General features: G+C 48.4%; 4 protein-coding genes across 8 annotated transcripts; 3 read left to right on the top strand and 1 right to left on the bottom strand.

The window, feature by feature from the left end:
* The first annotated feature begins 172 nt into the window (after window positions 1-172).
* Window positions 173-2387, top strand: LOC109518914 (dnaJ homolog subfamily C member 5-like). The gene is made up of 5 exons (XM_019875086.1): window positions 173-654; window positions 943-1063; window positions 1167-1380; window positions 1462-1636; window positions 1908-2387. The coding sequence occupies exons 2-5, from the start codon at window positions 957-959 to the stop codon at window positions 2003-2005; spliced, it is 594 nt and encodes a 197-aa protein (XP_019730645.1). The 5' UTR covers window positions 173-654; window positions 943-956; the 3' UTR covers window positions 2006-2387.
* Window positions 2388-3259: 872 nt separating this feature from the next.
* LOC109518867 (tripartite motif-containing protein 54-like) lies at window positions 3260-7066 on the top strand. Its single transcript, XM_019874984.1, has 9 exons — window positions 3260-3654; window positions 3986-4158; window positions 4252-4432; window positions 5163-5258; window positions 5341-5574; window positions 6132-6154; window positions 6237-6361; window positions 6574-6794; window positions 6874-7066. Exons 1-9 carry the CDS (start codon window positions 3535-3537, stop codon window positions 6946-6948), a joined length of 1248 nt encoding a protein of 415 aa, XP_019730543.1. The 5' UTR covers window positions 3260-3534; the 3' UTR covers window positions 6949-7066.
* Window positions 7067-8259: 1193 nt separating this feature from the next.
* Window positions 8260-17545, top strand: ubtfl (upstream binding transcription factor, like). Of its 4 annotated transcripts, none has more exons than XM_019874977.1 (20): window positions 8260-9219; window positions 10301-10390; window positions 11577-11752; window positions 12237-12320; window positions 12919-13074; window positions 13165-13229; window positions 13293-13413; window positions 13655-13765; window positions 13850-13977; window positions 14150-14291; window positions 14372-14413; window positions 14793-14906; window positions 15057-15200; window positions 15279-15389; window positions 15837-15907; window positions 15990-16179; window positions 16263-16310; window positions 16845-16976; window positions 17043-17156; window positions 17371-17545. In XM_019874977.1, exons 2-20 carry the CDS (start codon window positions 10333-10335, stop codon window positions 17422-17424), a joined length of 2061 nt encoding a protein of 686 aa, XP_019730536.1. In that variant the 5' UTR covers window positions 8260-9219; window positions 10301-10332; the 3' UTR covers window positions 17425-17545. The 4 variants fall into 4 exon arrangements, with proteins under 4 accessions (XP_019730536.1, XP_019730535.1, XP_019730534.1 ...); XM_019874976.1 differs by having other exon boundaries at window positions 10296-10390; XM_019874975.1 differs by lacking the exons at window positions 8260-9219; window positions 10301-10390 and adding an exon at window positions 11378-11498 and having other exon boundaries at window positions 15087-15200.
* Window positions 17546-18244: 699 nt separating this feature from the next.
* fastk (Fas-activated serine/threonine kinase) lies at window positions 18245-24731 on the bottom strand. 2 transcript variants are annotated; one of them, XM_019874971.1, is made up of 11 exons: window positions 24651-24731; window positions 22674-23364; window positions 22095-22401; window positions 21659-21846; window positions 21223-21371; window positions 20932-21148; window positions 20702-20861; window positions 20223-20314; window positions 19553-20150; window positions 18678-18792; window positions 18245-18598 (listed from the first exon to the last, which is right to left on the bottom strand). In XM_019874971.1, the coding sequence occupies exons 2-11, from the start codon at window positions 23323-23325 to the stop codon at window positions 18512-18514; spliced, it is 2565 nt and encodes an 854-aa protein (XP_019730530.1). In that variant the 5' UTR covers window positions 23326-23364; window positions 24651-24731; the 3' UTR covers window positions 18245-18511. The 2 variants fall into 2 exon arrangements, with proteins under 2 accessions (XP_019730530.1, XP_019730529.1); XM_019874970.1 differs by having other exon boundaries at window positions 24447-24685.
* Window positions 24732-24770: the final 39 nt, after the last annotated feature.

Raw genomic sequence — 24770 nt, 5'->3', positions numbered from 1 at the left:
CACTGTAATATGATGCAGTTTGACCAATGACTTCTAGAATGTAAAAAAAATAAAATAAATAACTGTACTTAAGTAATGATTTAGTTCAAATGAATTGCACATAAAAAAAAATTCCACCTAAATAAACATTTGAAAACGTTTCTAAATGATTAAAGGGCTAGCCCCAGTAGGTTGTGCACTCCGCTGCTTCTTTCAGCCGCGTATGCTGGCCACTGCAATAGATAGTTATCAATCACGCAATGGGTATTTGTTTGTCTGCCATGTTGGAGGTTCAGATTGGGGCTGGAGATGGGAATACCAGTACACTTGTGCATTCTTGTTTCTTGTCTTTGTTCAATGTGCTTGTGTTCAAATTCACGATGCTAACCTTTTCATGCTTCTTGCTGTTTTTAGTGGCAGGTGGCTTTCTTGGTTTGTGCAGCAGCACACCCTGGTGTTGTGGAGGAAAAGTTGACACAGATGTGACAGAATCCTCTGTACGATTCACCTGCTCGTCAAGGTGAGCTCTTCCCCCTCTTCACGTGGTCTCCATAGCGATGAGAAACATGATCCTACTGCTGGACACCTGAGTCCACCAACTGAATGTTTCATGGACTCACACGCTACCACAAGCAGGACCAGGAGACACCATCAGAACCTGAACCGGGCACACAGGTATCACTCTTCTCTCCTGATCGCTTGGCTTTTCTTTTCATCCTCGCTTCTGTTCTGCTCAGTCCTCTTCACTTTGAGTCTCTTGTCTTGTCTTCTATTTTCTTCTCATCCTCTTGTCCCCTGCACACTTGTTTTGTCTTTTCCTCACATCTCCTTTCTCGTTCTTTTCAGTTCTCTCCCATTCGCTTGTCTTCTTTTCTCCTTTCTTGTCTTCTGTTCTCCTGTCTTCTTCTCTTCTCTCATGTTGTCTTGTCTTTTCTGACTATACGAGTGTTTTGTGGCGGTCAGGTGATGGTGTCAGGATGTCGGATGGCAGGCAGAGAGCCATGTCGGCATCGGGCGAGTCTCTGTACGCGCTCCTGGGTCTGGAACCGGGATGCAGCCACGATGACGTAAGGAAGTCGTATAGGTGAGAGCCACGCCCACTCCGGTGGTTATGCTGCATGTGAGGCCGGTGTGTGTGTCTGTATTTGTGTCACCCGCTGTGTGTCCGCATGTGCTTGCATTGACAGGAAGCTAGCGCTCCGTTACCATCCGGACAAGAACCCAGACAACCCCGAGGCAGCGGAGAAGTTCAAGGAGGTGAACGCGGCTCACGCCGTCCTGTCCGACCACGGCAAGAGGAACATCTACGATGCTTACGGTTCCCTGGGGCTCTATGTGGCTCAGCAGTTCGGAGAAGACAATGTCAATGCCTACTTCATGCTCACCACCTGGTGGGCCAAAGTCAGTCGGGGCTGCCGCGGGGAGCCATCTTGCCGCTGACGCTACTGGGAGTGACGGCGTGGCCGTGTGGTGTTTGTCCAGGGTTTGTTTGTACTCTGCGGGATCCTGACTGGATTTTATTGCTGCTGCTGTTTGTGCTGCTGCTGCGACTGCTGCTGCGGGCGCCTCAAGACCACGCCCCCCGGTGATGAGGAGGTGGAGACACCCTATGGCAACCTCCAGGAGGAGGAGGAGGAGCTACAACATCTGCCCAATGGTGAGAAGTTAGTTCACTCTGTAAATCAGCCAAACATCCGGTCTTAAATTCCTGCATTTATCCATCCCCCCCCCATCCATCCTTTTTAATCATGCATTCGTCCATATTCATCATTTGTTTATCCATGCATCCCTCCATCCACACACACACACACACACACACACACACACACACACACACACGCACACACACACACGGGTACCGTTATGACTTGCCGTGTCATCTCAAAGCAGAAGTGGTTTTTCACCCATTGGCTCGTTTGTGTGCGCAGACGTGAATGCACCTGTCGTTCAGCAGCCGACCAATGCTAGCGAGAAAACGCAACTCATCTCAGACGGACGCCGCAGATATGGAGACACCTACACATGATTAATGTCATCAACATGTCTGTCACCATGATGACTGTCACCAACTCAGCTTCTTCATCTATGTTGGGAATCCCGTATTTACTGGCCTTTATAGAAATTTGGCCGATTTATAAGCGAATGGTGGACCTGGATAGGTCTTCTACGTTTTCACTGATGGTCGTTAGGGAATAGGGAATGGGTAAATTATTCCTTTATTTATTTTTCCGGACTCCCCCAACACTATTCACAGTGATTTTCAGTGGATTAACTATCTCAGTCCACCATCTTAGAATTCCGTAATTGTGCTTAGCGAGTCGGAAATGAGTCAACAATTCCCAACCCAGCCTTTAAGGTTTTTTTTTTCCCCTTTTGCTCAGGAGACTTCGGTTTCAATGTATTCAATAAAGCTGTTGAAGAAATAAAATATGTAGACTGTGCGAGTAAACAACAGGGGTCACGCTCCTGTGGTCACACTGTGAAAGCCATAAAAAATAAGACATGGTGTGCCTGGGCGCCATCTTGTCAGCCTGCTTGACCTCATGTCACCTTGCAACACAAAACAATTTCTCTGTTCCAAAATAGACCATATGGAAGGGGTACTTTCCACAGAAACCTCACAATGGATACATCTCCAGTTAGTCTGAGATGATCATCAACTGCATGGGCCCAGGCTGTCAGAATATTTTTATTCACTGACCTTTTCAAAAAAACGCCGCTTTCATGTTATGCTGGATTTAGTTGTGTATATGCTATGGCAGTATATGCTAGATTTAGTTGAATCCTGATGGGATCAATATTGGGTTTACCGACCCACCCCCGAACATGTCCTCTTTCTGGTTTGTTTGGGGACCCATTCATCCATTCACCTTGACCGGGACGAGATCAACAGCCTGCAGCCACACAGAGCAAACCATTCGGACAAAAAAGGTACTGTACTTGAAAAGGATAAAAATCGATCAAGTCTAATTCAGACTGAATTAGACTTGATCGATAATGCAAGGCGATTTCAAGATTGGAGACCCTGGAGAAACAACACGGCGTCCATAAACGATGTGTCTTGGATTCAAGTGATCGCACAGCAGTGTGCTAAGCACGAATGGGGAGCAGACTTTGGGGTTCGACAGCTTTGCACAGTTCAGCAGCAGCCCCTCCCTCTCTCTCTCGCACTCTCTCTCTCTCTCACACACACACACACACACACACACACACACACACACACACACACACACACACACACTATGCTCTGTCATGCCTCCCGTGACTTTGGACATATATGGGCATGTCGGCATGGCAACAGTGCTTGCATGTGCGCGTGCGTGTGTCTAAAAACAGACTCAAATGTGACACACTCTTCTTCTTGCTTGACTCCTTCATTGTCCTCCACAGCGTCCCTGGTCTCCACAGTTCCGTGGTCTTCGCAAGGTACTGATCCCAACGGCGTCCTGACCTCCACAGTGCCTCGTCGCCACAGTGTCCTGGCGTCTACAGAGTCCTGTTAGTCGACAGTGGTCTAGTATTTGGCAAGGTCCTGGCGTGGGAGGGTGGGGGGCCATGGAGAGTCTGGAGAAGCAACTGATCTGTCCCATCTGCTTGGAGATGTTTTCCAAGCCCGTGGTCATCCTACCATGTCAACACAATCTGTGTCGCAAGTGTGCCAGTGACGTCTTCCAGGTGCGTGACATGCAATGGACACAGTTGTCCTGTTTGGCTGAAAAGTAAACAATGGCACATGTTAGCGTTTGAGCAGTAGTGTAGTGGTTCACGTAGCACAATTTATTGATAGCTGATAAGTCGATTAGTATATTTTCATTAATGGTGGACGGTCAGGGGCAGCCTGGCCTTCTTAGTTGGCCGCATAGACATGTAGAACCCGATCCTAATATTTGTTTGATGAAACTGTAGCTCCGCTCCTGAGGATGTCAAGACAATGAATAAACGAGAGTGATGATGATGGTTGTCACTACTCATGAAATCTCCTAACCTCCACTGGTCCCCCTCACAGGCAGCCAACCCCTACCTGACCTCCAGGGTTGGCTCCACAGCTTCATCTGGCGGTCGCTTTCGCTGCCCGTCGTGCCGCCACGAGGTTCTTCTGGATCGCCACGGCGTCTATGGACTGCAGAGAAACCTGCTGGTGGAGAACATCATTGATATGTACAAACAAGGAAGCGGCAGGTCCGGACAAACACAACCACACAAATGCACATTTGTTGGATATAAGGGGGACCCCTGGCCTCCAAAAGTTATTCACACCGTCACATATGTCAGCAAGGCGGCGTCACTTCCTGCCGTGGCGGAGGAGCATCCCGTGTGCGAGCATCACGAGAAGGAGAAGATCAACATCTATTGCCTGAGCTGCGGCGTGCCCACCTGTTCCCTCTGCAAAGTTTTCGGCACTCACAAAGACTGCCAGGTGGCGCAACTCGACGTCGTCTTCTCCAAACAGAAGGTACAGAGGTCCCGTCAACTCTGCCCGCCTCAACGGCAGATTCTGTTTTGCACTCACAGACGCATCTCATGAGATTCACATTCTGGTTCAGATGCAACAACGGTGGCATGATAACTTGAATTTAGCAACGTTATTTGCTAACTTTGTGGGTAATACTGCAAGTACACAATGTGAATTTCTTTTCCCAAACAACAAAGACGTCTGTACTGAACTATTTTTTTGTATTTTACTGATTTGGCCCTGATTTATCCAGGTAAGGCCAGTGAGGACCGATTCTCTTTTGTAATGCCGAACTGGCTGCAGAGAGCAAAGTAAAACCAATAGAAACAAAAGCAAATACAAATAAATAAATCATACAACAAACTGTATAATGAATGGCTTAGAAAATAGAAAATAAGAATACAATCTTAAAAGAATACCGATAAAAATATTTTATAATCGGAAGACATCCAAACTGGCATGATGCGGATGAAACCCATCCACGAGTCTCTAGCCTAGACAGAAATCTTCCCCATCGTGAGAGAGAAAAAGACTCATACACACAAATAGGAAATGGAAACATTCCGACTCAATGTCACTCACTAGGCCACTCCCCTTAGAGGACATCAACAAATGTACAGACAGTAATTACACTTCACAAGACCAGTTCATTCCTTGACATTCTCTTTTTGGAAGGTTGTAAACAGTAAGGTGATGAAAAATTAGTCATTCTTTGTGTGTTTGTCATCAGGCCGAGCTGAGCGAGAGCATCGCGCTGCTTGTGGGCGCCAACGAAAGGATTCAGGCCGTCATGGGGCAGTTGGACGACACGTGTCGTGCGGTGGATGTCAGTTCATGTCTTTGGCGCCGTACCTAACCCTTCATCAGCATTGCGATAAAGCGGAAGTCTCGGTCGGCCGTGTTTCTAGGAGAATGGTCGCAGACAAAAATCCAAGGTGTGCGAGTCGTTCGACCACCTCTTCGCCGTCCTGGAGGAGCGAAAAGGCGAGCTAAACGCCCGCATTGTCGCAGAGCAGCAGGAAAAACTGGACTACATCACGGGTCTCCGGAGGAAGTACGGTCAACATCTGGAGGACGCCGCCAAGCTCCTGGAGAACGCCATCAAGACCATGGACCACGGCGAGATGGCCGTCTTTCTGCAGGTCAGCCTCAAGACGCAATCGGAAGTTGGTCGGCTTTAGCCACCCCTTGCAAATCTTTGATTTTAATGGTCCCATACCATCAAACTGCAAATTTCCCAATTGTTTCTTGTATAACAATGCTCAAAATGAGCCCCTGACATTTTTTGAAAGTCATCCATACTCATTGTTGTTGTTTCCATGCAAAAGCATTGGAAAGGCAAAAGGTCACAACACGAGCCCGTTTAAATTCACCCTCGTTGTGTCGCACGTTCATCACTCATTATTAAAGTACGCAACGACAACACACCTGTAGCTTGTGTACAGCTGACACTTTGCAACAGCATCTTGGAGGAGTAGAGGAATAAACTGCTTCGACTAATTTAGGAAGAAGCCTCCAAAGCTTTTGCTGACCTGAATTGTGCTCTGTTCTGGGATTTCGTGGAAGACAATGAACATGTTAAGAAATCAATCAAAATGGAATTGTGGCATGGGACCTATAAATTATTTTTGTTAAGTCTTGTTGCAAAGACAATATTATTGTATTGGAAATTGATGGAAAATCATTCTTTTGCTTTTAGGACAGCAAGCCACTGCTGCAGAAGTGAGTCCCAGTCAACACGCTCATTTTCGGATGATGTTTTCGGGCGTCGTGCCGCTAAGATTGAGGTTGGTCGTCTGTGCAGGATTGCGGATGGCAGCGACACGTCGAAACTGGAAAAAGTCCAGTCGGGATATGAGAAGATGGAGCACTTTCGTGCGAACTTTGAGCGCCAGAAGAGGGCGCTGATGGCTGTTAATTTCATTAAAAGTAACATACTTGTCTTGAACACATTTGACACGAATTGCTGCTGCTAGTTTCTGCTTCAGCGTGTCAACAATTGTTAGCATGTGGAACAACAAACATTTGGCAACAATTTCCGCTGCCACAATGCATGTCATCATTCGTTAGCATGTCTCCAGGTGTTAACAGGTTAGCTGCGAGCTAACTGTCGATTAAAGTGCAAGCACACTCTCTCCTAGTGAATGGCGACGATGCCGGCTACAAAGAGGACAAAACTGCGGAGCTTAGCGGTTTGAACGTAAACGGAGCAATGCCGGTACCCTCTGCCAATCTTCACCATCCTGCTTCAAAGCTACTCTTTGAGGACCCGCCCCCTAAGAGCATAGACACCAAACCTCCACCAACAGACAAGCGGGCCCCGCCCCCTCCGGCCCCACCTGCCTCTAACCCCGCCCCAGAGGTATGACATCCTGCCCTGGATTGGTTGATTAGTCTCGTGGTCCTCATCCTCTCCCTGCTTTCCTTCTTGTGCGGTGCAGGCAGCTTCTGCTCGAGCCAACGACGCTGATGACGCAAACAAACACATTTTCTCCTTCAGCTGGCTCAACCACTAGGAACTTCTTTGTCTTCTTCTTCGACGTCATGCTCGTTCTGTCCCTTTTCCCCATCTGTGTAGCTTGTCATCAACATTGTTTGAAAGTGAAGATAATAAATATGACACTCGTGGGGAAAATCTTTGTGCTCTTATCTTTCAAGGCTCACAGAACATTGCGTTTTATGATTATTTTTTGTAAGTTTGCGCTTTCTTCTTTCACCACACAAAAATAAGGTACTTTCTACCTTTTTACATTTTATAATAATAGCTAGCATCGAAAGTAAAAAAACTGCTTTATTATCCCATCTCAAATCGCCAATACAAAGCGTGATCGTTTAAACATTGTCAACGGGAATACAAAAATGAGAACGTTTTTTTGTACAGTGTTTGCGTGTGTGTGATCGGAGAGTGGGTGTTATCGCTAAATACAAGAGTTGACTTTATTCAAGAGAAGTCCAAATGTTTATTCAAGGTCAAGGTTTATTTGTTTCAAATACTGTACACCAAACACTGACCAAAGTATTGTACATGTTAAAGATAACACTATGAAAAAAAAACAATAGAGAAAAAACATAAAAACAATAAGATGCAAATGTCCAGCTGAGCCTGTGTTTAATGACAGTGGATGCATATACTGTAAACGAATGTTCAGACAGGGGGAGCGAGGTCCGGTTTCTCTAGAGCCGTATCCTGTCAGTTTTACATGTTTTCAACCTCCAACACACCCAATTTAAATGAACAGGATCACTTTCAGGCTTCTTCACAGCTTGCAGATGAGCTGATCATTTGAATCAGGTGTGTTGCAGGAGGGACACGTCTAAAATAGGTAGGACAGCAGCCCTTGAGAACCGGAGCTGGACATCCCTGACTTAATTTGTATTTCCCCACTCCATTTCACTCATACAGGGTTTCAAAAACTTTGTTTGGAAGCCATCTATTTGTGGGTGATTCTGCTTCATCTATTCCAAAAGAAAACACCACATAATGTATCGTATTCCAGGTCTTTTGTCTTCATTAGCACATTATATACAGTATGTGGTTGTAGAAACGTTGCACTTGTAGTTGTCTGCATGGGATGCTGAAAGCCCTTTAGACATTTTCACATATTCTGTAACACTTGAAAATGTAAACACTTGTGGGAATGTATAGAAATGGTGTATATCATGTCGAGATTTTTGTTTCTTACCTTGTTAAATCATGTTGATAGCACGAACAACCACACATTAATTTAATTGATTATTAATATGAATCAAACTGGTCGCCCTTCTCATTGATCGGTACTCAATGAGATCTCAGTATTAAACTGTTTAGATACAGCGGATTTGACAATAAAGTTGTACTTGACTTTAATGACCCTGTGTGACGGTGTTTTGATGGACCAAGGAGCAACTTGGAAATAATCTCTCGTCTTTATTCTGTTTTGATCCTTGGTGATATCTGACTTTGTGTGGGGAAATTCTAATAGGTTCCTTTTTGTGCTATCGCCGAATTCAGTCTGTCAAGTTAAGAGCGTGGTGACGGAACATCTTTTTAGGCAGCTGTGGAGTTCCTCCACGCCGGCAGGGGGCGTTGAATACAGAGAGACGAAAGCCGTGGTGACATCCGAGGGGTTGATTTCACGCAACATTCTCGTCTACTTTCGCCTTGTCCACGGTTGTAGTTTGTACTTTGATACTTTGATGTGCCGGCGGCTCGGAGAGCGGAAGCCGGATAGGACAGCCCGGAGGCCGGAGAGCCGGGAGGCCAGCAGGCGGGCAGGGAGGCTGAGGCATGCAAGCGCAGGCAGCCGGTGGGTTTCCCCGCATCGGGGTGATGGCACTCGAATGCGGAGGTCCGAGGTCCCGGAGGTCCGAGGTCCCACTGGTCCTCGGGATGGCCGACGCTGTCATTGGGCTTACCGCACTGGAGCCTCCAAGCGAGCGGCCGTCAACGGGTGTCTTCGTCGCGCAAGCCCTGTCGGTCGGCGCTCGCCATGGGGCCCAAAAGTTGCCTTTTTGTTGAAATGAAAAGGAAACAAGTTCCAAAGTGCTGCGAGGGCCCTCGAGCGGGTATGGAGTCGGTAGCGCGCGCTGCCTTTCTCCGCCTCGTCTTCATGTTTGGCCGCGGAGGTCCTCCCCCTGCGGCGCTGGGCGGAGTTTCATCCCGGACCAGACGCTCCTTTTGTCGGATCGCTTTCGACCTGACTCCCCGGGGCTTCGGGCACAAAGAAAGGCCACTTTGGATGCGAACGCGGCCACTGAATCACCACGCAGTGTCGACGAGCGTGCAGAGTGGCCACCGGAACCGTGAGGTGAGTCCAAAGTGGACTTTTTGTCCACTCCGGAGCGTTTTGGGCCTGCTTGCTGCTAGGCGCCGTCTTGTCTTCTCTTCTCTTCATGGCGGCCTCTCGGTGAAGGCTTGTTGGCTCCAGCTTTGCCGCGCCTGGCGCCTCTCACTCAGCCGCCGCCTGCACCGACGCGACCGCAAGCGCTACCAGAACCGCAACCAGACGACATCTGAACGAAATATGAGCGATAGATAGACATTTTGCATATTTTTTTGTTCCTAATAAACGTGCCATCCCGCCTTTTCCCCTTCTTCTTCTTTCGTGGCACACGTGACTGGCTCCACATCGCGACCTTTTTTCATGTGCTCTTTTTGACCCGTTTCCCTCTCGGTTTGCTTCTTTCGGTGTGTCCAAACAAAGGTTCGGGCGGCTTGTGTTGGTGCCAGCCAGCGGAGGCTGAGTGCTGCTGACTCCTGCCGGAGAGCACGCGCCATTTCCGGCCGTCCCGCCACCTGACTACGTCATCATTCGTGGCCAACATGGACATATTTTCGTCCGTGTCCGAATGTGCAGACTATTTCCTCTTTAGCGCACTCTTTGATGTTACGCCATTTCGTAGGGGTGTCCAAATGTCCAAGAGAAGATAGATGTGGGGATCTCATAATTACCCACAATGCACTTGGAAAAGTGAGCATCTTTGGTCACTCAACAGGTTTATATAGACCACAATGCAATGCGAACAGGAAAACAACATAGTGCACGTGCCAATATCGAAGCGAGACAGTAACTGACCACGGAAATACTTTGATTTATTTAATTAAAAGAATATACAACAAAGGAAATATGACAGTAAAAAGTTTGTATTCACAATAAGTAGTCAGCGATCTCGATGCGCCACTCCGTCATGACAGGTATTGCCAATCAGAATGAGCGGTCTCCTAGGTGGAATGGCCACTTCAACTTGTGGCCCAAGCTAGTTCCTGAAATGTCCAGTCAAGATCCCTTGGTTTTAGAAGGGTAACGATAAGGGAATGAACAACTATTTTCTTTTAACAAATGTTCACTCAACATTTTTGTGTGTGTGTGTGTGTGTGGTCAAGTGGAGGAGGTGGAGTCATCTGTACCAGACGCTGTGCGATGAACGGCAGTGGCGGCGTCTCTGCGCCTCCGAGTGGCAGACTGAAGATCATCACAGGTAAGCAACTTCTCTCCTCTGCAGGGCGCCCTCTCGGTGAAGGCTTGTTGGCTCCAGCTTTGCCGCGCCTGGCGCCTCTCACTCAGCCGCCGCCTGCACCGACGCGACCGCAAGCGCTACCAGAACCGCAACCAGACGACATCTGAACGAAATATGAGCGATAGATAGACATTTTGCATATTTTTTTGTTCCTAATAAACGTGCCATCCCGCCTTTTCCCCTTCTTCTTCTTTCGTGGCACACGTGACTGGCTCCACATCGCGACCTTTTTTCATGTGCTCTTTTTGACCCGTTTCCCTCTCGGTTTGCTTCTTTCGGTGTGTCCAAACAAAGGTTCGGGCGGCTTGTGTTGGTGCCAGCCAGCGGAGGCTGAGTGCTGCTGACTCCTGCCGGAGAGCACGCGCCATTTCCGGCCGTCCCGCCACCTGACTACGTCATCATTCGTGGCCAACATGGACATATTTTCGTCCGTGTCCGAATGTGCAGAATATTTCCTCTTTAGCGCACTCTTTGATGTTACGCCATTTCGTAGGGGTGTCCAAATGTCCAAGAGAAGATAGATGTGGGGATCTCATAATTACCCACAATGCACTTGGAAAAGTGAGCATCTTTGGTCACTCAACAGGTTTATATAGACCACAATGCAATGCGAACAGGAAAACAACATAGTGCACGTGCCAATATCGAAGCGAGACAGTAACTGACCACGGAAATACTTTGATTTATTTAATTAAAAGAATATACAACAAAGGAAATATGACAGTAAAAAGTTTGTATTCACAATAAGTAGTCAGCGATCTCGATGCGCCACTCCGTCATGACAGGTATTGCCAATCAGAATGAGCGGTCTCCTAGGTGGAATGGCCACTTCAACTTGTGGCCCAAGCTAGTTCCTGAAATGTCCAGTCAAGATCCCTTGGTTTTAGAAGGGTAACGATAAGGGAATGAACAACTATTTTCTTTTAACAAATGTTCACTCAACATTTTTGTGTGTGTGTGTGTGTGTGGTCAAGTGGAGGAGGTGGAGTCATCTGTACCAGACGCTGTGCGATGAACGGCAGTGGCGGCGTCTCTGCGCCTCCGAGTGGCAGACTGAAGATCATCACAGGTAAGCAACCGCGTTTGTCCCGATGAAAATGCAGATGATATTTGTCATCGTGACGCCTGCGGTTGTACACACATGCAGACGAGTGGCGTCAGGAGGATTGTCTGACCCTGCTGGAGAGAATTCGCAGCCTCCTTCCCGACAGCGACGCCATGAAGTACAAAACCACAGAGTCACACTTCGACTGGGACAAAGTCGGCTTTGGAAGCTTCACAGGAGAAATGTGTCGGCAGAAGTGGAGCAAAGTGTCCACTGAGGTAGGTCCTCTTCATCCTTGTTTTATTGTTGCTGTAGTTTATTAGTTTACTTTGCGATTATTACGCCCCCCCCCTTTAAATCAGGATGGTTATGTTGTGTAACATTGACCAATCCCATGTTTTATTGTTGCTGTAGTTTATTAGTTTACTTTGTGATTATTACGTCCCCCCCCGCCCCCACCCCCTTTAAATCAGGATGGTTACGTTGTGTAACATTGACCAATCCCGTGTTAAGGATAGCATCTTTCTTGCTCGCTCAATATTGCCTTCTATTCCTTTTAATTATTTAGGCGTGACTTTTAGTTTGGACTCAGCCTGCTGTCCTGATTTCGAGCAGCCCAAAATGGGCAGTCAGCACAAGAATCACATGAGGCTGTCACTCTATGATGTGTTCGCTTGTGTGTTCAGATTTTTGAAGTCATTCTGACGTCATTAAAAAAAAATAATAATCCCAAGGTCGCCTTTGCATCTTTGTCATCTTCAGGTGCGCAAGTATAGAACCATGACAGAGCTCATCATGGATGCCATTGAGTTTGTGAAAAATCCTTACAAAGGCAAGAAGCTCAAGGTCAGTCTCACTTTGCATTTTTGGAGGGGCTGGAACTAACCATCCTCTTAATAATCGGTTCATCTGTTAATCAGATAATTGTATTTTATTTTTTCCCCCCCAAATTGACAGTGCAGAAAATGCACAAACATAAATTGACGATGAGTCTCTTTCTGGTTTCAGAAAATCGGCAAAACATTTTTTTTTCCACGATAAAAGCTGATGTTTGCAAATGTCTTGGCAAAAAAAGTCCAAATCCATTTCGCATCATGGATAATGACACGAGACTGAGAAATTGTGTTGAAACTGTGAAATTTGATGTAGTTGAACAATTTGAACTTGATAAATCTCTCCAAAAGATTAGTTGATTATCAAAAGCATTGTCAATCATTTTGCTTGATAATGTCAAATGTGCGGCATTTGACATCACGGTTGCCAAGTTGTTTGCGCATCTGCACCACAGGTCCAGGCTTTAGGATTTGAATCTGGTCTCTAGGCTTCCTGTGTGGAGTTCACATGTTTGCCAGAGTACCTGGGAAAAAAAAACCTCTCCGGGCACTCCGGTTTCCTCCTACATTCCAAAAACATGTTCCTCTTGTGATTTGTGTCCTCGCACCAGACTCATCCAGATTTCCCCAAGAAGCCCTTGACGCCGTACTTCCGCTTTTTCATGGAGAAACGAGCCAAGTATGCCAAAATCCACCCGGAGATGAGCAACTTGGACCTGACCAAGATTCTGTCCAAGAAGTACAAGGAGCTGCCCGACAAGAAGAAGGTCAGCATGCATCCCAACCTCGCCAAGTAATCGCAACAAAATGCAACAGCCTGAGAAATAATGCGCGTTGGTTTTGTTTTGTTGTTATAGCAAAAATACGTGGCAGAGTTCCAGAACGAGAAAGAAGCGTTTGAGAAGAACATGGCTCGATTCAAGTAAGGCAGAGGAAAAATGTGATGTTGCTCTGGCACTTGTTGACAGTTACCTTGCTGTCGCAGACATGATCATCCCGAGCTGATGGAGGAGAGGAAAAAGTCCGACCTACCGGAGAAACCCAAAACTCCTCAGCAGCTTTGGTACAACCATGAGAAGAAGACCTACATGAAGATGCACCCCGAGGTCAAGACTGGGATGAACAATAGGGCCCGATCAATGTCGATTTTTTTAGACTGATGCCATTTCCGTATCACCCAGGGGAAAAAATCCAATAATGTTTAATTGGCTGATTAATTTAAAAACAAAATAATGAATGAAATAAAACTTCAGCCAATTACCATCATTTTTTTAAAGTTGAATTGGTCGGGCTCTAATGAGGACGATGCAGATGATGGTGATGATAAAGGTGCTGCTTTGTTTCCAGGTCAGTCCAAAGGAGCTGAAGGAGGTGTTGAGGAGACAATGGTCGCAGCTGTCAGACAAGCGAAGACTCAAGTGGATCAGCAAAGCTTTGGAGCTCCAGAAGGAATATGAGGTAATGCAACACAACAACAATAACAACAAGAAGAAGCGTGCTTTGACCCTTTGCGTGTGTGTGTGTGCGTGCGTGTATGTTCAGGACAGCATGCGAGCATATCACGAAGCTCACCCAGACGTCAGCTCAGACGATCACGTCCGCTCCGTCCTCACCAAAGCAGAAAGACAACTCAAGGACAAATTTGATGGACGGCCAACTAAACCCCCTCCGTGAGCTCCCCCCCCCCACTGTCATTGTTACTGTCATTTGCTTTCTCCATAAGCGGAGGTGGTAAAATGGATTAAAAATCTGTTGTTGTTGTTGTTTTTGTCTCCCCCCATGAGATTTTCTTTGGCATCCTCATTGGTTGTGATGTTTTTTGGTTTTTTTTTTTTGTGACAGTAACGGCTACTCGCTATACTGCGCCGAGCTGATGGTGAACATGAAGGATGTGCCAAGCACAGAGCGCATGGTTTTGTGCAGCAAACGCTGGAAGATGATGACCCAGAAGGAGAAGGACATGTTTCAGAAGCGCTGCGAGCAGGTTTGGAAGCGCCGCCCCACTCGCTGTTGCTACAGCGGCCAATGTAGTTGTTTGACCTTGCTGCTGGTGTTTTTCCTCAGAGGAAGAAGCAGTATGACGTGGACCTGCAGCGGTTTCTGGAGGTGGGCCTCTCTCCATCTTGCCTAGACAAACGGATGTGTGTGTATTCATATTTTGATGGGGAAAAAAATATCGTCGGTTTACAACAAAAACAGGAATTGGGCTTGCCGTGCCAATACTTTGGGGAGGGGAGTGTATCTAGATATGCATCATAGCATCTTTATCGAATTGATCAACCTTTTTTGGGGGAGGGCGTGTCATTTGCCACTCATAAATTCCTGTAATCGCCGCACCCAAGCTCATTTCAAATGAAATTTCCACAAGAAGAGAACACGGTTTAGTAGCCGAGGCAACATTTGCTTGGGGTGTCACAGTCCTGTTGTCATGAAAGACGACAATGGTTTTGTTGTGACGTTCGATTGTTGGACACATGTTTCGCAGAGCCTTCCTGAAGAGGAACGAGACCGAGTTGTAAGCGAAGAGAAGCTGGGCGGAGCTCGGGTTCCGGTTGGCACCGTCTCCAGTCCGCACAGGGCCAAGTCACCACCCGTCAAGGTCCAAAACTTTGCTTTCCTATTCTGTGGAGGACTTTGTTTTTGTGATGTCATCCTGGTTTGGTTTTGTTCATTGGAGTGGAAGCTTCTGGTGTGTTGGGATGGGAAAGCTTGCGATCACATGACCCCAACATACTTGCCCCACCCTTAGGAGGAGGAGCCTGAGCTTTGGGCCCCCCAGGGTGCCAGGGAGCGGCGAGACTCCAAGAAGAGCGGCAAGCTTCCCGAGACCCCCAAGACGGCCGAGGAAATGTGGCAGCACAGCGTCGCCGGGGACTTTCTGAGCAAATGCAGAGTGCGTCCTCTCAACGGTTGATGGGGCAGCGGCATGGCCGCCTTTACAGTAAAAGCTTGTTTTTGTCTGGCGGCGCAGAGCGACCGCAGGCGAGCGCAAACGGCCATGGAGGACGCGTGGAAGTCCATGGAGAAGAAGGAGAAGATCCCCTGGATAAAGAAGGCAGCCGAGGACCAGAAGAGATACGAGGTGCCTTCCCTTTAACTTGGTCACTTTAGATACGTACATAGTTCCCTAAAATGGCCACTCCAAATCATTTTTTTGTGGTCTCACCGTATCACTGATGTTTGGTTTTCCCACACAGACTCTTGCTGTAAACTGAGATAGCAGAAAGCGCTGCGACTAACGATTAGTTTCAAAATCCATTTATCTGTCTGTATTGTTATTTTTTTGATTGATCAATGAATTGGATGACAAATTCCATCCCTTTCTTCAAAAACGGATATTAATTTAAATTGTCAGTTTCAGAAAACGCCCCAAACATGAATTCAGTATGATTCAATTACTGCCGTGGTCCGTAACAACCGTCCAAAAACTTTCTGCAAAAATGTTGATCATTGTTTTCCAAAGAGCACTAGAAAGGGCAGCCGTGGCGTCACACCAGCTGATGATGTCACGCTTTGTCACATCACACAGAGGGAGCTGTTGGACAGGAGGCCGAGTCAAAAGAAGCCCAAGTTTGACGGAGAACCAAAGAAACCTCCGGTGTGAGTGCACAGGAAGGGGGGAGGGGTCTGTCCCTCTTCAGCGCCGAGCCCCCGTCAACCCACCGGCCTTGTTGTCCAATAGGAGCGGCTATCAAATGTTCTCTCAGGAGCTCCTGACCAACGGGGAGCTGAACCACTTCAGCCTGAAGGAGCGAATGGTGGAGATTGGCAAACGCTGGCACACGCTGACTGCGAACCAGAAAGACGCCTACAAGAAACACGTGGACGCCACACAGGCGCGATACCGTGCGCTGCTGGAGGCGTGGCTTAAGGTACCGCAGACCCGTTTGGCCCGGTGAAGCTTGGTTGGCCGACCGACAGAGGAACCCATCAATAACCGCATGCTGCCGCTTAGTCTTTGTCTCCGCAGGATCGCGCCGCCTATAAGGAATTCTCCTCCTCGGTGAGTCGATAAATTCCCAACTTTATGTCTTGCCACTTGTTTCATACATCCTCCTCAATGGTCTGATCTGTCATGTTTAAAAGCTGCCCGTCTGCCCACACTCATTCAACTTGTAAACTCTTCATCTCACACCCATTGGCGGTGGCCACAAGCGCACCCCAGGGCTCTGTGATGGGGCCCCTTCTTTTCATCACATATTAGCATGTCTTGCCTCATAGATTGACTTTCTGAACTTCAATTCCTGGTCGAGGACAATTTATGTTCAAGTCAACCGCAATAAAACTTTCTTCAAGCTTCTCAATTGCCATCGACAATTTTCCTCGTTTTCCCCTCTGTTCTGCTCAAGTTTCAGAGTGTGGGTGTCGCCTTACGTTTCAGGCTGTCATAATTAACTCTAAATACTCAGCCATATAATCGTAAAAAAAGAATGAAAAGCAGCAGGGTAGTCTTTTTTTTTTTTTTTTACTCAATTTGCAATTGGCTGAAGTTTTATGTACACTGTTAAGTCAATTGTTTTGTTTGACCATGTCACAGAAGCGTCGCAATACGTCAAAAGCTAGCAGTAGCCCACCCCCAAAAGTGCTGGTAACGGCCAAGGGCAAAGCGACGGCCTCCAAGATGGCACCCCCTGCCGTGGCCAAGCGGGCGATGGCATACCGAGCCAAGGTAACGCTCTGCGGGTTAGCCATCAAGCTCACCCATCAATTGCTGACTGGTCGCTTGTGTTCACAGCAGGATGTGGTGTCCGACTCGGAAGACGATAAGAGCGACTCGTCGGATGACGACGATGACGAGGATGAGGATGAGGAAGATGAGACATCTGGAAGCAGTGACAGCGAAGACGAGGTAATCTTTCTGATGTTTCATAGCCTTCTAATCATGAAGTGACCAGGAAACATCTGGTAAAAATACCCGATACTTTTACTCCTCAAGTACATTTTAGAGCCTGTACTTTTTTGCTAGAATCATTATTTGAATGTGTACTCGAGTACTTATACAAAAGCAATTGCACTTTATGACTCAAGTATAGAATGTGAGTATGTTTTCCATCTCTTCTCAGCAAGACGAGGACGAAGATCAGACATCTTCTGACCAATCCAGTGACTCAGACTAGCTCCGGCTCCTCGTTGGCATGGGGCTGTTTTGATCAGACAGGTGGGTGGGGTTTGTACAGGAATGGGAAGGTGTGTGCCTGAAAAATGGGATTAAGAAATAAAAGCACTTTTTTCCTTTGATCTTGTTATCGTCTATGACAACATCTCAGGCCATGGTCATGTGACAAGACCAAATTTATTGAATATAAACAATGCATTGCTTGATAAATAATCTGACCTTTCACCTCATCCATTAGCCATCATCCCTTGCTGCCATACACTTTAAAAAAAAAAAAAATCAAAACATGCGCTGTTACCCTGGATCACATGCACACATGATTCAACGTGCCACCGTCAACCTTTTGTCACATTTCCAAAAAACCTTTGACCAGCTGGAAACAGTCCAAAAAAGCAACAAAGCCAAAAGCATTGATGGCTGCACATCACGGCGGTATGTCGTAGAGTTTGGCGCGGAGATACGTCTTGACCTCCTCGATGCCGTTCAACTTCTCTAGCTCGTGGTAGGGCAGCTGCACCACATCACATCACATGACATGTCAGGATCCCTTAGCATCAACATGAGTATTATTAGCGCAGCTGGCGTCGTACCTGCAGGATGGCATAGCCAGCAAGACGAGGACGAAGATCAGACATCTTCTGACCAATCCAGTGACTCAGACTAGCTCCGGCTCCTCGTTGGCATGGGGCTGTTTTGATCAGACAGGTGGGTGGGGTTTGTACAGGAATGGGAAGGTGTGTGCCTGAAAAATGGGATTAAGAAATAAAAGCACTTTTTTCCTTTGATCTTGTTATCGTCTATGACAACATCTCAGGCCATGGTCATGTGACAAGACCAAATTTATTGAATATAAACAATGCATTGCTTGATAAATAATCTGACCTTTCACCTCATCCATTAGCCATCATCCCTTGCTGCCATACACTTTAAAAAAAAAAAAAAATCAAAACATGCGCTGTTACCCTGGATCACATGCACACATGATTCAACGTGCCACCGTCAACCTTTTGTCACATTTCCAAAAAACCTTTGACCAGCTGGAAACAGTCCAAAAAAGCAACAAAGCCAAAAGCATTGATGGCTGCACATCACGGCGGTATGTCGTAGAGTTTGGCGCGGAGATACGTCTTGACCTCCTCGATGCCGTTCAACTTCTCTAGCTCGTGGTAGGGCAGCTGCACCACATCACATCACATGACATGTCAGGATCCCTTAGCATCAACATGAGTATTATTAGCGCAGCTGGCGTCGTACCTGCAGGATGGCATAGCCCAGCAGCTTCAGGTGGCGGTCCCTCATCGCGCGAGAGCCCACCAGGACGCTGGAGTTGTGGCAGTAGTGCCACTTGTCGTTCACAGAGATCACCAACCTGAATGGGGACAGGCCGGCACGTCATGCTTGATGGCAGTGACACAAAAGGCAGCAAATAAATAAATAAAACCCCATCTAGAAATTAGGGAGTGCTCAATTCATCATTTCAGCCCTCGGGTCCCTTTGTAGATTTGAGAATCAGGGAAGAGTGATTGCTTGTGAACGCAATCAGTAATTATTCCAGACTCCCAAACTGTTGGATAGAAAAGTCGGCAGTCAAATGAAAAATAGGTTTTGAACACAAAAACAATGTGACTGCTGTGGTATCGTTACATCAGCTCATGGGCTCGGTACATCAAATTCTGGCTCCGTATAGCAAATCTTCTTAACATCTCAAAGTTAGTAAAATCTTTCTGACTCCTCATTGCATTTTGAATAGTTTGAATCTTCTTTCAAGGTATGGGTAATATATTTACAATTTGATTGGGACTCATCATAATTGTAGTCACAGGTATCAAACTGGAGATTGAGACAGCTACAATTCCATTGCAGTTATCCACAATTTACACATGGATATTGGTGGCCAAAATAGGAGAGTTGTGTGATGCCAAAACCCTTCACACCAAAATCCTGTTGCCGACGTGTGAAATGCAAATTTAATTTTCCGAAGAATTTTGTTGTGAAATGCTCTTTTTGACATGGCTAAGCTCAATTGGGTATCTGCATCACATAGCCCGTCTAGCTGTTCAACGTAAAGGTGAGCTGGTGTCAACAAAAACGATGTCACGCATAATGACGCTAAGGCAAAGCGTACCTACCTCCTTATTTGCTTGTCTTCCTGCGGAGGATTTGTGGGCTCCGTCGCCTCCCCTTCGGCCGCGGGCGCATGGCTTGATATCCCCGCCTCGTAGAAAGCCGTCCCCTGATCCGCGGGGGACCCCGCCCGCTCCTCATCCACCAGCATCTTCCCAATGGAGAACTGGAAGAGAGTGTTTGGGGGGGCTGCAGCAGCACCCACGCCCCCCGGTACTGCATCCCCGGGTGGCGGTTGTCCGTCGGAGGGGGGGCTGCTGAGCGTGGAGCTGTCCTGGCTTTCCAGCGAGTGGTACTCAGCCACTGGCACGTAATATTGGGGGCCCGAGTCCGAGGGATCGCCGCTGTCCCCGATGTGAGCGCCCCCCGCCAGGGTGTACGTGTGCTGTGGCAGAAAGGCCCCGGGCTCCACAGCGCCCCCTGTGGTCTCAGCCACTCCCGCCGCCTCCCGACTCCCTGCGTCCAATGCGGCGAAGGAAGTTGACAAGTCGCCGATGTCATCAACTTCCTGTGGAGCGCACACGGGGGCCGAGCCCGGAACCGAAGGTCCGCCCGATTGGATGGGAAGAACCCGACCTGACGAGTCCATCCACAACACGAAGTCTGGACAAAAATAGCAAGACCTGTGGTGGCCGTGCTGCGTGTACTTGATGCGTGTGGTGAGTGTGTATGTACCTGTGTAGTATCCGGGTGCAAGAACTTGGTCGCGCTTGTAGTTCTCTTCTCCGAGCAGCTGCCGCAGAGCCTCGGCCACGACGCCTTTATAACTGACATGTTCACACTTTGGATCAGTACTTGCAGGCCTACTAAGTGCAACGTTTGTTGTTGCAAGAATACGTTGCATGTGCTAGTATGTGGCAAAACACGCTGCCATCATGAAATAAGAACGAAACAGTCGTTATTAACCAGCCTGCTTACATGAATGATGACAGAAACTGTTAAGATGAAAATTGAAAGCTAAGGCCTCGAAAAAAAATTGATTTGATAATTGAGCAGTTGCCTAAATCAACTCATCATTGCATTTCTAGAAACGGCCTAAAAATGCCAGCCCACAGAAGTGCGGAGATGCCATGTTTTCAATGTCTTTTTTGAGAGTCACGTCTGTGTAGATTGCAGTGAATGGCTTGACTGAGTGACAGGTGCGCGCGCGTTACCTGTACTTGCGGTTGACCTCATCGGCCGTGAGGGCCTGGTGGAACATGAGCACCTTGAGGTCAGGGTGCAGGCGGGGTCCTTGGTAGTGGGGGTGCTCCAGCTGCAGGGCGGCATCCAGCAAGGACAGGTAGCGGCGCACGATCAGGGCGTAGGGGCTGTCTGCGGGCATTTGCGAGCGTTAGTGTGAGATCGCGGGGCTGGGGCACCGCAGTTTCGGGGTGGTACCCACTGGTGACGTTGCTGATGAAGGTGGGCGAAAAGACGCGATGCAGGACGGCGCCCGGAAAGCGGCCCAGTTGGAAGAGCGACATGAGGATGTTGACGGTGGCCAGAGGGGAGCTCAAGGCTTTGGACTCCAGAACCTCCTCCAGGACTTGGAAGAACTGGTCCTCGTTGGACGGACAGTAACTCATCCTGCTGAAGGGAAACACCAGCTTCTGGATCACCTGCGCGCACACAGGGTTACATCAAGTCACGCACAGGGGTCATGGGTCAGAGGACAGCTGCCGACCCCGCCCACCTTGCTGTCCAGATGCTCTGCCTTCCTGACCAGGAACTTGGCGATGGCGTCCAGTAAGGCCGTCTCCCGGAGACGATGGCGCGCCACGTACTTCGAGATAAGCGACATGGTGGCGGCACTCAGACCGTCCTCCTTCTTTGGAAGCTCATCTAACAAAAAACAACGGCACACAAACAGGAAAACGAAACAATGAAATGACTGGCCAAGCCAATTTTTGTCACTGCTATTATGCATAAAAGCACATTTTGTGCTTGTTTTTATTGAGCATCATGAGGTTTTGGACATCCCCAACCTCCCCACAATATTGTGACAATTATTGTATCATGAGGTTCATATCATGATAAAATTGTGTCATTCCTAGAATCTAAGTTTGAAGTGGCCAATCCAGGCTGTCATTTTTGTGCAAATGTCCTGTTGCTACTTTGCGCAGACAGACCTGCCAGGCTTTTGATGAACCTCTCCTGTCTGTTCTGGTAGAAGAGGTGAGAGCTGAAGATGAACTCCAGGCTCTTGTTGTTGGCTTCCCTGGCACAGGTTGCTAACATCTCGTCTAGCAGCGCCATCTCCTGGTCGCGCACGCCACTGACGCTGGCCAGCGTGTGTTTGACCAGACGTAGGATCTTCCTGAAAGGAGGCCGACCAGCATGGTTAGTTCAAGGCCGCATGTCACAAGTCTCTTATTTGCAAGCCTCCTGGAACCCCGCCCTTCCGGCGCTGTTATTGGCCAGATTGGGGATCTCGATTGTCCTTGATGCACACTAAGGAGCAACAAGTTGGGATGGAGGAGGTTGCAAATAAAGAACTGAGACGAACCAAAAGACTCCAGTGATCCTAGCACCAGGCACTTTGATGACATCACAACAAGCCGTTACCTGTTGGCCAGCACCTGCTGGGGGTCAGGAGCTGCCTTGTCGTCACCGTCATTGTCCATCTGGGCACTCATGCGCCGTTTGAGGCGGTAGTAGGACAGCAGCAGGAAGAGAGTCTGTGGGTGACGCTCTCGCTCCAGGTTCTTCTCCAGAGCCAGCAGGCAGGCCTCGGTGAGCGGGTGCTGGCTACCCGGGGGCAGTTTGATGCTGGAACTGAACACCATGGACACATCCTTCTGGTTGAACTGCACTAGGCGGCAGTGACACTCCGCCTCCAGCGCCGCCACCACTGGACAGTCGCCAGGGAGTCCTGACCCCCGCACAACACAAAGTCGACCACGTTAGCTTCCCAAAGGAATGGCAACGCTTTCCCCCAAAAGCCACACTAGCTCCGCCCCAGTCAGAGCCCTGACCTCCACCTGCTGCCCATCTAGAAATCCCAACGCTGGCCCTCATTTAAAGGTTGTTCGTGAAACAAGGGACCACCATATCATGTTTATTATTAAACATAAAGGAAACCTTAATTAGTCACTTCCTCAATGCCCCCCCCCACCCATATATTATTCTGGGTTGGACACTTACCAAGTGCTGCGGCGGCATAGAGGCAGTTGACAATGCTGAAGTTGTCAAAGTTGGCGCAGTCGCTGACGATGGCATCGCACAGCAACAAGAAGTCCTGCTGCTCCAAAACCTGCCGGCCGCATGCGGCCGATGCGTCAGTGCTGTCGTTGGGCGACGGTGGGAAGGGCGCGGCCTGCAGCAACTGTGCGATCTTGTGCAGTGCGATGGCATAGTGGTTGTGGGAGATCTTGGCTGGGTTCTGGGCCAACCAGCGCAGAACCTCGTCTGGGCGGCGCGAGCGCTCAATGAGTCGCTTCATGGTGAAGAATGTGTCGTAGCTCATCTTCTCATGGATGAAGTTCCATGTCTTTTTTTTGCCTCCCGTATGGGTGGAAAGGTGTGCGCGGGGCTGCCAATGGGGCGGCATCGGCGGCGTGGTGCCGGCCAGCGGCTGAAAGCGTGCTCCCTGGGGGACCGGGTATGGCGGTGGCGGCGGCACCCGGTAGTGATAAGGCTGAGAAGGCGGCACCTCGAGCATTGCCAGCCCTCCTCTTTTCCCAGGTTTGACTCCACCCCCTCCCCCAGCACCATATAGGCGGGTGGCGTACATGGTGGGCGATGCGGCAGTGGCGACTTGACTTAGGGCGTGCCAACTGGTGGACCAACGCAGCATCGTGCCGACGCCAGATCAACTGGATGCGCCACTGCGCTCCTACGTGGAATGACAACACTTTCTGTCACAAGGCAAGAAATGACAACACCATACTGTAACAATGCCCAGACTGTGCTTGACTCAACAGTCACATTCCCGACTCCCTAATCACTATAAAGGTTTTTTTCTATGAACTATTATTTAGTTTGGGCAAAACCTACTTAAAATCTCATATTTTGTCAATAGGGAGGCTGAATGTTGTCGGATAAAAATGGGGGTATCCATTTCAGTAAATCAGAAGGTGTGATGTGCATCCATGTAGTTAAAAAATGCCTGGTCAGATTATGGATTTTCAGTCCTTGATTTGGTGCCGAACACACAATTACAGAAAATATATAACTAAGGTCTGGCAAAAGTTCACAAGTGGTGCAGGTCTGGCAGGTCCTGGCCAAGAGTGAAGACCGTGTATGCTCTCTTGTTTTTCTCTACGCATGTGCGTGTCTTCCGGTGACGTCATCGCATCCGGTATTAGACCACTAAATAACAATCCCAAGAAAGTGATAAGGGAGTGCAGTATTTGATAAATCGTTGCAGCTCTAGGCTCAACTTTACGGTGGACTGTCCAAGATATCCATGTAGCGATTCGGCAGTAGGTAATGATGAATAATTTCGATCGCGGCGAATCATTCCCTACTAAGGGATTATCAGCAGATATTTTATATGGAATGATCCAAGTACTGTGGGGGCCTGCAGGGATTAAGTAGGAGGGAATAAAGGAATACTGTAGTTCCTTAGACTGCCCTGGATGTTGTGGACAGCTGCTTCTTCAACATCCGTCATTCAAAGTCATCAAACGTCACACCTGATGGCTGACTGTTAGCCATTAGCAGCGGCTACCAGCAGTCCACACAACGAACAGTTAGCGCGGATGAACCTACCAGGGGCTAACAGCGTCGTCAACGCTGTCACAACACAACGACCGAGTTGAAAAAAAGACAAGAAAAGTCGCGTTAGCTGCTAAAAGCGGCTAAACAGTTGACGCATTAGCATCGTCAGGTCCTCGTAGTCAGTACACAAGCACAAGTCGAACCACATGGAACAAAATCTAAACGGGCTCCGCCGAGCCCGCCTGCTGGCGTTACCTCATCGCTTGTCTCACAGCCGTGGCCGCTGTCAGTGCTATGTGACCGCGGAGGTAGGCAGCGGTCAGCCGTCTCATGCCTCAGGACAAGCCGCCGCGCGCACCGCCTCGGCTACCCGGCATGCAACGGCTGCCTCCCGCTAGCAAACGCTCAGCGGACGCCGCCGATCAGAGTCAGTTTCGCGTAAGTGACGTCTCAACGCACCCGAGGCACTTTTGAGTCCATTTTCTCCTTTAGTTGACTCACTTGAGAGCGGACTCGCCAAAGTTGGTGACGTCGCAAAGGAGTGCATTGTGGGGAGTGTAGTTCACCTAGTTGGTGAAC

This window comes from Hippocampus comes, unplaced genomic scaffold (assembly GCF_001891065.2).
Source record: "Hippocampus comes isolate QL1 unplaced genomic scaffold, H_comes_QL1_v1.1 scaffold20, whole genome shotgun sequence".
Classification (NCBI taxonomy): domain Eukaryota; kingdom Metazoa; phylum Chordata; class Actinopteri; order Syngnathiformes; family Syngnathidae; genus Hippocampus; species Hippocampus comes.
The sequence above is the reverse complement of the archived record's forward strand: the minus strand, read 5'-3'. Positions and strand labels throughout refer to the sequence as shown.

What these genes read in the sequence shown, in the direction of transcription:
- LOC109518914 (XM_019875086.1), top strand. Translation starts at nt 957, where the DNA reads ATGTCGGATGGCAGGCAGAGAGCCATGTCGGCATCGGGCGAGTCTCTG. An exon ending in GACGTAAGGAAGTCGTATAG is followed by an intron (nt 1,064 to 1,166) that starts GTGAGAGCCACG and finishes TTGCATTGACAG; the next exon opens with GAAGCTAGCGCTCCGTTACC. An exon ending in GCTACAACATCTGCCCAATG is followed by an intron (nt 1,637 to 1,907) that starts GTGAGAAGTTAG and finishes TTGTGTGCGCAG; the next exon opens with ACGTGAATGCACCTGTCGTT.
- LOC109518867 (XM_019874984.1), top strand. Translation starts at nt 3,535, where the DNA reads ATGGAGAGTCTGGAGAAGCAACTGATCTGTCCCATCTGCTTGGAGATG. An exon ending in TCGTCTTCTCCAAACAGAAG is followed by an intron (nt 4,433 to 5,162) that starts GTACAGAGGTCC and finishes GTTTGTCATCAG; the next exon opens with GCCGAGCTGAGCGAGAGCAT. An exon ending in ACACGTGTCGTGCGGTGGAT is followed by an intron (nt 5,259 to 5,340) that starts GTCAGTTCATGT and finishes CCGTGTTTCTAG; the next exon opens with GAGAATGGTCGCAGACAAAA.
- ubtfl (XM_019874977.1), top strand. Translation starts at nt 10,333, where the DNA reads ATGAACGGCAGTGGCGGCGTCTCTGCGCCTCCGAGTGGCAGACTGAAG. An exon ending in AGCTGCCCGACAAGAAGAAG is followed by an intron (nt 13,075 to 13,164) that starts GTCAGCATGCAT and finishes TTGTTGTTATAG; the next exon opens with CAAAAATACGTGGCAGAGTT. An exon ending in AGGACCAGAAGAGATACGAG is followed by an intron (nt 15,390 to 15,836) that starts GTGCCTTCCCTT and finishes CACATCACACAG; the next exon opens with AGGGAGCTGTTGGACAGGAG.
- fastk (XM_019874971.1), bottom strand. Translation starts at nt 23,325, where the DNA reads ATGCTGCGTTGGTCCACCAGTTGGCACGCCCTAAGTCAAGTCGCCACT. An exon ending in CAGAGCATCTGGACAGCAAG is followed by an intron (nt 21,149 to 21,222) that starts GTGGGCGGGGTC and finishes GTGTGCGCGCAG; the next exon opens with GTGATCCAGAAGCTGGTGTT. An exon ending in CTTCATCAGCAACGTCACCA is followed by an intron (nt 20,862 to 20,931) that starts GTGGGTACCACC and finishes AAATGCCCGCAG; the next exon opens with ACAGCCCCTACGCCCTGATC.